The sequence below is a fragment of the Brachyhypopomus gauderio genome, chromosome 10 (assembly GCF_052324685.1).
Source record: "Brachyhypopomus gauderio isolate BG-103 chromosome 10, BGAUD_0.2, whole genome shotgun sequence".
Lineage (NCBI taxonomy): Eukaryota > Metazoa > Chordata > Actinopteri > Gymnotiformes > Hypopomidae > Brachyhypopomus > Brachyhypopomus gauderio.
Window position 1 is genome coordinate 919,368 of NC_135220.1, and position 14,559 is coordinate 933,926.

The 14,559-nt window shown below is 43.3% G+C and overlaps 1 protein-coding gene across 1 annotated transcript; it reads left to right on the plus strand.

The window, feature by feature from the left end:
* The first annotated feature begins 128 nt into the window (after positions 1-128).
* ciroz (ciliated left-right organizer protein containing ZP-N domains) lies at positions 129-6,065 on the plus strand. The gene is made up of 12 exons (XM_077018477.1): positions 129-696; positions 823-976; positions 1,114-1,196; positions 1,487-1,588; positions 1,688-1,812; positions 1,941-2,084; positions 2,188-2,226; positions 2,371-2,508; positions 2,801-2,885; positions 3,002-3,198; positions 3,283-3,406; positions 3,500-6,065. Exons 2-12 carry the CDS (start codon positions 939-941, stop codon positions 4,264-4,266), a joined length of 1,842 nt encoding a protein of 613 aa, XP_076874592.1. The 5' UTR covers positions 129-696; positions 823-938; the 3' UTR covers positions 4,267-6,065.
* Positions 6,066-14,559: the final 8,494 nt, after the last annotated feature.

A 14,559-nucleotide genomic window follows, 5' to 3' on the forward strand; every position in this document is an offset into this window, starting at 1 on the left:
ATGGCCGCCGCTGCGGCCTCGGCGAGCCGATTACATCATCGTTTGGTCGATCCCATTCTAGGTCAAATTGTAGGGGGTGGAAGTATATTTTTTGCTGATAATTTCACAACAAATGTACATCTGTGCAATCTTGGAAGAACATTTGTGTTCATGTGTACAGTTTTCTTGTCTAAACACGAAAGACAATTCGTTTTTGAACCTTAAGTTCTTAAGAAGCTGAAAACGTAACGAAGCAAGATGCCCGTCTAGCGGTTCTGAGTGGTGGGGACGAAATTCTGTCGTCCTACCGTAGACTTGAGTTTAATGAATACAACTGTTCTTTTATTAGACGGCCAAACAGCAAACATACTGATAATGTTTTGTTAGGAATCAATACACATGTAGAAGTTGTTGTTTGTAGTACCAAACAATGTGCATGTAGCACGCTGTTTTTGTTTTAGGTTAGTTCTTATTGAATAATTTGAGCTCAAAGTGCTCACGCCAATGTTCCAAAATATGTTCACGACAAACAGCGTCGGTGATCCGACCAAATGTCTCATTAAATGCGGATCTGAAACTTTTTCATCAATTCTGGGAGTTTTACGTTTAAAAGTCCATTTCAGTCTTTTCTTTTTGATCTTATTTGCTCCCTAATGCAGTCAGCAGACCGGAACTATTGGCATGGAACTGATACATTTAACATTAAATCTCGTCGAGGTATAGACAATAGCTTTCGACATGAAAGACTTTAAAGTTAAACGAGCACAAAACTAAAAGATGTGTTGGAGGGAAAACCCCCCAAAAGCAAACACAGTCCTTCCTCTCTACCCATCTTCTTTGTAGCCCAGGCTGTGATCTACATTTATATTGGGCCTTGCACCGAGCTGTGATGTCTAGTCAAACACAGGTGACGCTTCTGTTTATAAACGGTACAAGCTCAGGTACCAGCATCAGTAGTCATGGCATTGCTGTATCTTACACGTTTCCTATTTTCCTTGTAAGTATGCTATTTTTTGTAATATTTTCATAAACCTTTGTCAGAGTGTTGTAACGTAAACAGAGGTATAGGCTACCGAGATTATATGTGTCTGTGTTTCAATCGTTGGCCACTGCTTCTGTTTCCTTCCAATGTAGGTTTTTATTCTTGTTCATACGTGGACATGTTTCACCAGTTCGGACGCAAGATTGGATTGACAGTTCGTCTGCCAGCACCATGGGTAATTCCTCAAGAAGTGCCTATTAAATAATCAGGTTAATTTAGGTGGCAGTGTAGAGGTCTGTCTTACAACACAGACGTGTGTCAGGGTCCCTCTTTTCACCTGTGGTTACCTGATCTACATTGGAGTGCTGGCAGAATTTGGGGAAAGTATGGTGGGGAAATGAGGAATTGTGCGCGGGTTCTCACCTGCTACAGTGAGGTGGAGGTCTAACTAAACTGGAAAGAAATGGACGATAATTAAATATGTCCAACAAAAAGTAATTGCAGACGGTATTCTTTCTGTTTTAGAGGGCGATGTGGAATGCTTCTCTGAATACATGGAGCTGTGGGTGCACAGAATGAGAATTGAAGGTTTGAGGCTCTGGCTTTCAGCAATGCTGAGGATTCAAGGTGAGCAGTGGAATACAGAAATGTAAAAAATGATTAAAAACTGACTGAAGGGTGCACTTTCAAATAAAACAAACCTCTCCTCTCCAACCTCTTTTGTAGTCACCCTTGCATCCCTAGAGAGCTTAAACCATCAGCTTTCTGCATGTGGGTTTGGCCTGCATAAGGATCCTGACAGGAACTACATCTTCAGAGTCATGTACAGTGGATGCTTTTTGCAAGTGGAGGTAAAGAGTTAAACATTCCTAGTCTGCATTGTTAAACACTACAGCACGGATACCTTTATGGTGTTTGTTCAGGTGTTTGCTGTCATGGCGGTCATTTTATAAAAGCATATGGCCTGCTTCCTTCCCAGCATGGGCATTATGTGATGGTGCTGAACCTGCTGAAGAGAATAAGCCGTTTTGGAGGCAGGACGCGCAATTATGTAATGAAGTGTCCCGTAGTGACAGCACTACCCAACCGTGAGCATATTCAGTGTGACCCTGACTTCATTCAGGTACAGTACCAATGTTACTGCTCTCACCTCTAAGTACAAAACCCTGTGGAAGATTTTCTCTTTTTGCCTTACTGTTCTTGCTAATGATTTCACATTTTCAAAGGTGACCAGACAGATACCAGTGGACAGCTGGAACAATGAGGTAATGTTTGTCACAAATTGATCATATCCGGTGTGTGACCAGTTAATCCCAACAGCCAGGAAGATGAACACTGGTGTTTTTTTATGAAGGTTCTTCATTAAAGCAGTATCTTTGCTATCATAATGGTGTTCTCTTCCCTCCCAGCTCAGCTGGTCTCTTGTTTTAAGAGGCAGTCTGGTGGTGGCATTAGAAGATGCCAGTCTCATTCAAGTACACGTTGATGTTCATAAACCACACATTACTGTTCAAGGAAGAAGGAATACGATCCTTAGCCCCGTGCAGGTGAGTTCAGTGTAGAGTCATTTAGCTTTTATTTAAAAATTTTATGTACCTCTCAACATGGTGATGTGTTCACTTATTTCTGTAAATAAGAAGGCTTTTAGTGAAAATGATACTTGACAGTGCTGGCTTTTAACAGAGCTTGTGTGGTCTGCCATCTTGTGGAGATTAAGCTGTATAGCATCTGTTCAACATCTGTTAGTCAAGATGTCGTATTTGATACGCTTAAAAAATATATTCATTGGTCTACGCAGAAATGTTTTGAAATCTTTTATAGTACAGGTAATGTTTTTAGGTTCTTCAGAGTGAGGGGCAATTCTTACCTCTCAAGCTGGTCAGTGGAAATTATGCTTATAGCATGGAGGCTACCTGTCCAAGAGGTGGGTACAGATTTTCTCATTAAACTTACCCTTTGTGTTACTCTGTCTTTCTACATCTAAATGTTGTGTGTGTGTGTGTGTGTGTGTGTGTGTGTGTGTATGTCTGTCTGATTTAGTGACTCAGTATTCATCCGAAAACACGATACTGTACATATACAAACGCCGCATGGGTTTGACCAAGAGGGGAGGCTATGACAACGAGACCCTTTCTGTCAGTAGTGTGTCTGTAAACCAGACGAGCGCTTTCAGCTGGTCTGAGAACAGTGGCTTCGTGAAACTCATCATACCAACTGCCCTCATTCAAAAGACCAAGGTGAACATGCTCGCCATTCACCAAACAGGTTTTCATCACCTGTTTTGTGTGTGTGTTTATCTCTTATTGTCGGTACTCTTACAGAAATGCACTGATAAAGAGAGTAATGACCTCCGACAGGCGTTCTTCAGAATTGATGTTGTGCTCGCTTTTAAAGAGACAAATAACAAAATGGCCTGGACTATGGAGAACACATCGCCCTGTTTGGGTGAGTATCTGTAGCAGTTAGTCAGTGAGCACAACACAGCCGGAAAATCTGATCAGCGCCGTCGGCTCTGAGCGTGATCTGTGTTTGTTTCAGGCGCTTCCATTCCTTCACTGGCAACAGAATCTTATCCTTCAGTGACACCAAAACCTCGTGTGACATTTGCAGAGGACCACATGACTTCAGTCACCACCGCCACCCCCCCATATGCCGAGGCCACACATCACCTGCTGCTCTCTGCTGGGGCTTCCAGCATGGCCCCCCAGCTGTTATCTCTGACAACAGAAGGATTTAGCAAGACATTTAAACCCAGGCAAATGTTTCCATATACTCAAGGGCTCAGAGACCCAACAGTGTCTCCATGGAGCACCGGGTTACTGCAAACTGACACCCTTCAAGTGCTAAACAGTCCCGACTCCTTGTTAGCAAACCGGGAGAAGTCATATGAGCGGGCTGCAGAGATGGCGGGCACAGCGTCCTGGGCCTGGACAACCTCTAGTGCAGCGCATCTAAACGCTCACGGTGTGTCCCGATTTGTTCCAACTACGTCCTCATCTTTTACCCATAAAGGAAACACGGATTCAAATGCAGCACCATGGCCTGGTTCACATGTTTCTTCATTGAACACTAGAGAAACCTCGTCACTCGTGTCTACTGAACAATCTAGGTTGATTGCGGACATCAGAATCAGTACAGGCGTGGACGCTCACATTAGCAAAACTGCAAGTCCTGGTGCAACTCCTTCTCACTATGGCAATGTTGATGCCATAGACAAGTGGAACCTTGTGACATCCCCATCGCCTTTAGAGAACTCTAGCTTATCACCGTTGGAGCTGAAGGAGATCGATAATTCCAAAGAATGAGAACCATGTGTCTGATGTTGCTTTAAACACTCAACTTGCCTCCCAGAAGTCCTTGCAACTCCATCAAGGACACACTCAGCCATCCTTGACTCCTCCTTAGCCTGATATTGTGATGTACTCAACAGGGGCTAATCAGACAGAGCCAATTCACACACCAGATGAGAAAGTTGCAGGCAAGTGTGGCCCCCTGATGACTGCACCTCCAGTACACACAGAGCTGCTCACAGGCTCGGAGAGAGAACTGGTGCTGGTGTCATAAACACAGAACAAGCTGCTATAGGCTTAGGTCACCAGCTTCATGCACCTTCACTCAAAACTTTCTCAAGAATGAAAATCTTCCACTAAAATGGCAACCAGTCTTATAAATGGACCAAGCAAAACTGTTTGTGTCATTACTGTAACTGTGTGACAATTTCTGTGTGTAATAGTGTGATTGGAGGCCTCTTCTGGGTGAATGTGCACTGTGTGCTTATCTGTCCCGTGTGTTTATCAGTGCTGCCAAAGAGAACAGTGTGTCTGAGATTGTCACTGCATAGCGATCATTAATCCTGACGGAAAACAGAGTCACGCAGCGTCATGGCAACTGCTATCTGGAGGCATGCTATTTCTGCCACAGAGAGCGTTGAAGTGGTGTGGCTTTTAAGGTTTCAGGGACTGCCGTGGGTTTCGTGAGAAGCACATGTTACATGCCATGCGATGTCGCAGGCTTCGCTAAATACAGAAACAGGGCAAACACAGAAGTGTTACTCAGGTCGCCATGGCAAATTTGAATAATGTACACATGCAAAGTCGTGCATGCATGTCTCTGATGACACAGCCGGTGAAAAGGCTTGTGGGTGTTTGGCTGCATCTCTGTTTAACGTCTACTTCATTTTGTACTTGCCACATGTTGATATATTTCACTTTTTGTGAACGCACTCAATGAATGAATTCATCTGCATACTACCACTGTTTCAAAATTGCAGTGTTTTTCAGAACAAAGAGCACAGTATTACTCTGCAGAGTTGAAATGAAGATATGTATTCAGGCAGGAAAGCATGGCGGTTTCAAAAATATCTGCAAACATATTTGATATTTGACTAAACAAATTTAGTCCTATTAGTCAAAGATGTCACAAAAAAGTCAAATGCAGGAAAGTACGTGGTTTTGTTTGAGGAAAGTGAGGAAACGTACCACACAGAGTCTATGCATGTTCCTTTTTGTTTTGTTTAACTTCAGGTTTGAACAGTATGGGAAGGAAAATCGACCTTTTATTTCATTATGGATAAAATTGATACGCCAGTAGATGGCGCCATTGTTTACACTTTGTCAACCCTTCAGTACACGTTTCAGCCACTAGTGATAGTCCATGCTATTGAACTACCAAAGTGAATTGTAACTTCCCAGTTTGGTCATGCTTGATTATACCTAGAGAATATTTTTCATTCTGAGCATGTAAGCAAAACATTACTCACCGATGTACACATTTGTACTAAGATTCTGTTGCGAAGCAACTTAACTTGAACCTCAGATGGGTGGTTGGCTAATTTGGCTTTACTGTGCAATTTTCCACGGTTGACTGCATTCAATTAGATTGCTGAAAGGGCAGGCTATTTTAACGTAACATGGGCAAGATATTCTCTTAAAATTCTGAACATTTGGGCGAAGAACACCATGCATACAATTGAATTTCACAGTAAATAGACTTTCATTTTGTTGGTGACAAATTGAATACACTTGTTAATCCTAATACAGTGTTTGTAACCAAAACTCAGTTTGGAGAAGGACTACATTAATTCCTTGAAAGTAATAAAATATGCACATTTAGCATATTTGTCATAGCCAGGCCTGGTAATTCATAATTGGCAATAGGATACTGGATAATAAGTCTAACCCAGGGATGATGGCAGGCTGGCCTTCAGTCCTTGGCATCTGGTACATGAACTTGTGAACAGGAAACACAACAGCACCATCAAGTACACCAATATCTCAAGCCTTTCATGTGGGTTCTTCAAGCCATTATATTTTCTGTGTAGCTTATTATCTGTCACTATCTGTTAAGAAAAAAAAAAAACCCTTTCATGTTTTCCCCCCGTTATCATATGGCTTGCACATATGGGAAGTGTTCAGTGTGGTACAAAGACACTGGGGCTGATTTGATGATGCTGGGGTGCGTTTATTGATAATTGACTGTCCGAGCTTCCTTTCTGAAAGATCATCTAGATTAATCCAGATACGTTGCGTTGGCTGTGAAGTAGTTCGTGTCTCGTGAACACATCCATAACTTAAAAAAACCCCCCAAAAACCGTTTCCGTTGCACTTGTATGTTAATTTTTCAGAATGGCTGATAATCCTGGAAAACCTGGATAAACCCAGCAGTTTGACTTACAAGGATGCAAAGTCGAGGGGGCATGTCAGAGAGTTTTGTTTCACGTCTCTGGTGTTCGGAGTCAAAGGTGCTGGGCTGTGGGGTTTCGGCCCACTGAGCGCTCGCGGGTCTGAGGAGGTGTGGGCGGGAGAGGGGAAGGCACGCGGGCCCTCGGTGGCTACACTCCGCCTCTTCATCTCACTCGCCGGGTAATTACAGAATCACGGGTCAACCATGCATGTAACCACGGTTACGTCGCACGGTAGCAGATGTGCTCATGGTATTATCGGGAAGGAGCGCGAAGGTAAACACAAACAGATGCCGCTGGTTGCTAGGGACCCTCGCCAAAAACTCGTGTGGCCTAATCGCTCCCGTGTGTGTGAGCGCTGCTGGAGCAGTCACGTGCAGGCAGCAGAGCGGTGCCCACAGTCCTTGAGGAGAAATCTGTGAATGAACATCGTTCTTTGTTTTTGGGGTTTTTTTCCCTCCATATTGGTTTGCTGTCTCATGACACCGTACAGAATAGATAGTGTATCGCTGGGTCAGCCCAGGATGCAGCTTTAGTTCAGTTCAGTTTAGTTCTGATCTAGTGTTGTGCCACTTCTCTGCACGATGGGTGGATCTCATGATGGGTTTCCTGTCAGGTTGAATATTGACTTACGTTTAAAATAAATGGACGTTCTTTTTTAGAAAGAATTTGGAACACCTTTAAAGTGAAGCACATACCAAGGAACGGGAAAGATATTTAGGCCTTCATATATTCAATTTTAGGCCCATTTATTGCGGATATGTTATTCAGACGTCAGAGTCTACAGACGTGCCATTTAACGGCCTTCCTGCTTGCTGTAGCTTTACTACTAGATGCATTTGCTGACAGGCAGTAGATTCTGAGTTAAGTTTTTCCATGTGCCACTGTACATCAGATTGAATTTCTAATTTTCAGCATTAGTCTATATGACAGTTGCTGTATGTATTTATTTAAAGAATTTAAACATGTATGGTGATTTCCCATTTACAAGTTTGAAAAAGGACACTTATGTCCTTCTCCCTTAACATAACACTGAATCATAATTAGAAATGATATTGAGTAATATGCAAATATGTCCAGATCAGACATATCCTAATAGTGTTGAAGTGTATTATCCTAATACGCTATATACTAAAGACCCCTTGTGTGACACATTTGCTCTTATGAGCTATGTCAGATATTTCTGGGTTCAGGGGTTTCGATGCCCTGCAGAACCAACCAACACTTCTGTTCACCTTGAACTGGGCTCCAGATTTCTTAACTGATGTAACAGTTGTTGTTGTTTTTTTTTTTTGCATGTGCTAAGCTTGTACGTCTGCTGCCTTATTTTAGGCCTGGTCCTTGTGTAGTTTGAACTGTGCCCATTATGTGCGTGACACTGCACAATGTCTGGGAGGTCCCTTCTTGGACAATCTCCAAGGCTGTAGTCCAGATGAGAGATTAGGGAACGGGGTCAGTTTTTGTGATATCCTGTGTGTGTTCACCATCTGATTACACTCAGTCCTTTGTGTGTGTGTGTGTGTGTGTGTGTGTGTGTGTGTGTGTGTGGGTGGGTGCACACATGCATGTATATGCATCTATGTGTGTGTGTGTGTGTGTGTGTGTGTGTGTGTGTGTGTGTGTGTATGAAAGACGTCCGGGTTACCAGAATGTATGAAGAGTTCCATATGCGACGGTTTATTCTAGCTGCTTCTGTCAAATAGGAGCGAGTCGGCTCTCGGCACCCCCGCCCTAATGCCACCCCAGTGCCACCCCCACCCAAGTGCCACCCCTTTGCTGTGGAGATTCCTGCCAGCAGCACGTGCCTCTTCTCTCTCTCTCATTAACCACAACTGTCAGATCTTCCAGATGACGAGCAATTAAAGCAGATAATAAACGCTTGCCATCAGTTCCTGTTTGTTTGTTTGTTTGTTGTTGTTGTTGACGGCGGCGGGGGCTCCTCTCATGCCACCTCGTTGCTAACTAGTACTTCTGTGAAGCACCGGTAGCACCATTAATCTCTCACGGCTGATCCTCAGCGCTGCCGAGGCTGGAGCAGCGCGGCGTTAGGCACCAGGCTGATAATAAGGCCAAATGTTAACAATTAGATGTTAATCAGAGCCAGCATGCACCCGCGAAGCTCTTTCATCCCGGGGCTTGAGAGAAACGCAAACAAAGCAGCGCAGACTGCCAAGATAAAATACTACTTCTGAATGATCGTGTCTTGGCTTCCAGAAGCCACGTGAACCGCACGGGGGGGGGGGGGGGGGGGGGGCGGCAGATGCTCCGGGCGGCCTCGGGTCCACCAGACCGCCGAACACCTGCATCTGTACGTCCAACTCGCTGGAGCACGGCGCACTGGAAGCTGGAGGTGTTAACCCACGTAACCCAGAGAGATGGTGAAGCGGGTCTAGGTGTCTTGAAAGGTGAACCGTCCAAAGGCCTGAAGTGGTTGAACCGTTTCCCGTCATGGTGGTGAAACACACAGATCCATTACAGATCAGGACTGCCAGGAAAACATGTGTGGTCGAAAGGGTCAGTTAAAAAAGTCCCTGAACAAAATACCGAACCACCTGATTCCCAACTAGCATGGAAAAATGTACATCCCCTCTTGTTTTGAACCTCAATTTCCCACAAAAACACTTTGAAAACTAAACACATTTGACAATCCTTAGATTAATTGTCTTTTCATCCTTTGTTTTCAGCAGGGCGTGTTTGTGACTTTGCCATGGAAACACAGTATTATTTACTCTTGGGCCGCTTCACAATAACCTCCCTTTCCTGGCCAACAACAGAGGAAATATTGGGTCAAGCGTCTCCCTCCATTATCTGATCACTTCTGTATGTGTTTCAGAGTGTGTATATATACACAAACGATAATAGCGATGCCTTTAAGTGTCTATTTTTGCATTCTGATCGCTGAAACTCTTGAACTCCTCCAAAGCGCCATCCTGTTTTTGCCCACCTTGCGCATGGAGGTTGTGTTTTCAATGTGCTCAAAAAATAATAATAAGAATAGGAAGTTCACTTCTACGTCTTTCATCTCAAAGCACGCGCAACATCCTTGACATCATGGTCGGCTGTCAAAGTGCCAGACAGAAAACTTCATGGATTTCTTCCATATGGAACCAAGGGACGTCCAAGGATCTTGAGTGGCAAAAAGCCATTTTCCATTTGCGTCTCAAGCAGGGAGATGTGATCTGAATGGATGTGGCGCTGTGGCTGGGAGGAAGGATGCTTGTTTGTGGGTTTAAGGGGGGGGGGGGGGGGGGGCTGTTCCAGGCGACAGTATCTGCTGATAAAATCTAATAGCTGGCGATGTCCCTCAGTGGCATTAGACAAGGGCCTGGGTGAGGCCCTGTGGACATGCTGTCTTCGCAGCTCACTAGAAGCTCTTGGTTTAAAGAGACAAGACTCGCAGCGCACACCAAAATGTTTTTTTTTTCCTCTCTGTCTAGACAGCTCATCGCCTGCAGTACAGTATGAATGCTGGTTAAGGCACTAGATGAAGACAATGAGATTTACAATGAACGCTGCCTGGTCTGTTATCCAGAACACTGATGGGTGATATGGCTTGTTCTTGACTTCTGTGTTTCAGCTCTATACATTAAAATGAGAATGAGTTTTAAAAATAAATGACTCAGTTTGGGGAGTTTCCACTTGTAGTTTAACTTTTGTTATTTGAAGGTGGCATTGTTATCGTTTTCCTATGCAAAGCTTCCTGTTTAGGTACCTCACAGTGACATTTAGTTTGGTCTAATAGTTGTATTCTTTCAGGAATTCCTCAGGACCATTCAGGACCATAAGAAATGGCTTTATTTCTTAATCTTCACAATATTAATGCCTTTACTTATGTGGTGCGGAAGCATATTATCCTATTAGTCCTGGAACTGGTAAGATTTAGCGTATAGCAGACTGGCCTCTTATTGGCTGCTGAGCTTGAGTATGCAAATAAGGACGGCACCTTAGGGTTTCATCATGTCTGATCTGTTCCGCACTGCCCTTCATGCCAAGAGGAAGATAGTTATTTCTTACAATAAAATGCTCCAATTAATATTGTTTAAGTAATGCATACCTTGCCTCGATCCCCCCCCCAAAAAAAGGATGAACAAAATAAAAGTGAATAAAAGCATGAAAGAGGAAGGTGGGTTTAAAGAGCTTGTCACAGTTATGCAGCTTAATGGGTGGACGTCTTCAGAAACATCACATGCAATCTACATCAAGAGTCACTCCAATGAAGACTTTTTGAAACTTAACATTGAAATTCAATTAGTGTTGAATGCATAACCAAAGCTGTGAAAATTGAACTCATGAGGGTGTTTGGGGGGTGGGGGGTGGGGGGTGGGGGGGGCTTTTCCACTTTTGCCCCGAGGCAAAAAGACCCATTAATTTAATATATTCCATATTTTTTCATAGAGCTTTTTAAGTACATGTGCTTTTCCCTACTAATGTCCCTAATACAGCATCAGAGGCTGTCTAAGGTAAAAAAAAAAAACCCTGCTGTTGTTACCATACTGTAAGCAGCTAGTTCATTTTCAGTCGGTCAAGCAATAATGACCCAGCTGAAAAATGAAAAAGGACGAAATGGATTTATTGAATTCATGTTGAAAAATAAAAGCAAAAACACAAACAAGCAACAATATACACATATAAAGATAAAGTGCAGAAGGACTTGCACAGCAGATAAAGGATGTCTGTCAGCTCAGAGCACAATGAGAGGTTTAGATCTTTGTCTCAGAAGAGGAGAGCTAATCAGAGCATTAGTCATTAACAGCAACTTAATACATGCACGTTTACACAAAGGTCCGTCCAGTTCACAACATGGAACGAATTATACCGCAATTGCATTAAAAGAAAAGTTGTGGCTTGTCTGTCCTTGTGTGGCCAGTAATAACAAGTCTGCAGAGAATAAAGGGACAATGTCTCCTTTTCAACATTCCCCTGGTCAACTGACTATCTGAAATGTGTTTGGTGACCCTCTGAGAACAGAAGATTGACCATGCACAAACCATTCACGCTTCTTTGTTTTTTAGTGCTTTCTAATTCAAGATATTTGTATTATTTGACTACATCTGAATTGTTGCACCTTTTAAAAAATAGTAGGCCTATATGTGATTTTTAAGCTCCCACTGTGAACATCACCCAGCATGTCTTGTCTTGCTGTGTGTAGTTTTTGCTCTATCAAATGTGCTTATTTGGAGTGAAAAAAAAAATGACTATGATTAAGAGCTTCTTGCGTTTGTCCTCAGGAGAGAAGTTGACATGTGTAAGTCAGTGGGAACTTGGCAGTGATGAGGAGTTTGGTAATGAGTTGTCCAGTAAGTAAACACTGCTCACTGTAGTCGTACATTAATAACAACAGCAGCTCTTTTACAATCAAAGACCATGGGCTAAGGAACAACTTATACATGTGTGGGTGAAAGAAATGGAAAAATGTCTATGTAAAAAACATGAATTATAAATGAACATGAATCTAGTACTACATTTTCTAACATTCATTCCTCTATTTGTCTTTCACTGCTAAATGTTTAACTCTGCACCCCCCCCCCCCCTCCCCCAAGATGGATGCTACTTATAATTACCAACTTTATATCTGTGATGCTGGAAACATGACGCTACACAGACGCTTGCAGACGTTCAATAAAGTAAGATTTAATGATAACAGGGAGATCCAAAGAGAGGTCGGGGGCAGTCCAGGTTCATACACTACAGCAATACAAACGAGCAGAGGTACCAGAGGGCTAATCCAAGAGAGGGGAACACGGAATACACAATACAGGTCAAACCAGGGTATCATACACGAATAAGGCTTGGTACGCTTCCAATGGAATGTCGGCAATACTTCGCAACGTTGCACACTCATGACTGGTCTTATATTGAACAAGCGTAATAGGCTACAGCTGGCTAATACTCCGGGGAGGCGGATCTCCGCCGTCGTGGTTGAGCATGCTGGGAATTGGAGTCCGCTGGGTCGGAGGTCGTGACAATACCAGAATCATTTCTGACAAGACTTGGTTTCTGAGGAGAGTTTCTGAGAGGGAACAGTCACCTGGGCATTGAAAGAGCAAAAGTAATTTAAATATTGCATTCACTGCCTTGAAATAGTGACAAAATCACTTGAATTAACAGAAAAGATCTGAGGCCCTAACTGGGAAAGTTTTGATTTATTCATACATGTTTAGACAGCACCCCTCATCTACCACAACTGGCTAGCCCATGCGCCAACGAGTGCCTCTCCGCCATCTCCAGACATAAAAGCAGAGACATTTCGGAGCGCCTGTTTTATTTATTAATTTTAAAACAGAAGCGTTCTTCCAGCTTAATCCAGATCTGGCAATTTGGAGTTGGAATAATGGATCCTGTGGGCATTCATATTTAATGGTTACGTGCTGTGTCGGAGGGAAACATGACGTTTGAGGTGATCTGTTTCTCTGCTGAGTTGAGTATTCCCACGCCACTGAGCTCCAAAGGCCCTACAGGCAGTGCCAGCGTACAGCGGGGTGGACCCCAACGGTGAAAGCTGGCTTTCTTTAAGGTCATGATCCATGCGTAGTGTCTGCTTTATCAACATGTGTTACTACCACTTGGGGAAGTTGTCTCGGTGTCATAATTACCCCACCGATGCATCGTTCGCCTCCTTGTCTTCATCACTTCCCAGAGACTGTCACAAGGCACAAATAAATAAGTGGTTTTACTACCTCATCCTATTTCCCCACCGCTTCGGGTTTTACCTGCTTCAAGGAGTCTGCGAAAAGAACATCTTCTGGTTGGACTTAAAGTAGTTAAAGTAATTCGCATGCAATATGGTGCACTAATTTTGACCACAGAGACTAACTACAGTCCTACTAATAATGTGTTTGGGCCCATTTTTAATAAGTCATCATAATTACGCTGAGAATTTGATTGGGCATCTGTGCCCAGGAAGATGAAATATGTTGTGTGGGCTTGATGGTAAAGGATATTGCTTGCTGTTCATACATAATTGAGAGATCTTGAATGTCAGACCTGTGGGAGCAAATGCTGGAAAAAGCATTGGTGCCCCCCACCATTAGGTACACAGCAGCACCCGTATGCTGCATGACTGTGGGGGAAGGACATATGTCATTGCGTTCTTGACTGGATACAAAACGTCTAAATTTGGCATTTCGAAGCTCTGTGCAAAGAAGCTTATTAGCAGTCCAATGACAAAGGGGCTTGTTTGGTGCAGTATTACATTGGCTCTTTTGTTACCGCTACCTCATTTGTTTCATTTTTCATGACCGAAAGACACCAAACATAAAGGATTTGTTAGAGAGCAGGACTGTTTATAGATGAAATAATCCCCTTAAACAGAACAGATTGTGAAGCAGCTCACAGCTAACAGCAGAGCACTCTCCGTGTTTTCGGGGACGAGTCAGGGAATATTGAAATTCGGCTGTCATGTTTGTATGAACTTTTACACCCTTTGACTGCCATTTGATCTCGGTGTCTCAGTTATTTTGCCCTTCTCTGAAAAGGACTCCATTTACACAGCCTCTGAGCCATTTTTCAACCCCCCCAACAGGCCTCTTACACTGATGGGTCTTCTCAGGAGGTCTGGATACGAGCATCGTCTATAAAGCGAAAACCTGACTCTGTAACTCAATGAAATGCAGGAGGAGACAGGATGCTATTTATTTCCCTTTGAGCCTCAGTCTCAGACGAGATAAATGGGAGGGGGTGGGGGGGGGGGTGCAGGGGTCTGTCGCACCAGCCAGGAGCCAGCTTCATATTTTTGACATTTTGGTGTTTAATGTGTTATATATTTTATAAGGCCCATCTTTATGCTCTCTCCTTTTTGCATTTTCAGTTAAAGCTTAAATGCAGTTATTGATGTGCTGGCCAGAATGCATTATGCATTATTTGTTAGTAAGCACCATTTTTGCATATTGACAGTAACAAGAAAATGCATGTATGGAAA

Bases quoted from the DNA above. Each gene is read 5' to 3' on its own strand.
- ciroz (XM_077018477.1), top strand. From the start codon at position 939: ATGGCATTGCTGTATCTTACACGTTTCCTATTTTCCTT. The intron at 977-1,113 runs GTAAGTATGCTA...CTTCCAATGTAG, and splicing joins ACACGTTTCCTATTTTCCTT to GTTTTTATTCTTGTTCATAC. The intron at 2,085-2,187 runs GTACAGTACCAA...ACATTTTCAAAG, and splicing joins GTGACCCTGACTTCATTCAG to GTGACCAGACAGATACCAGT.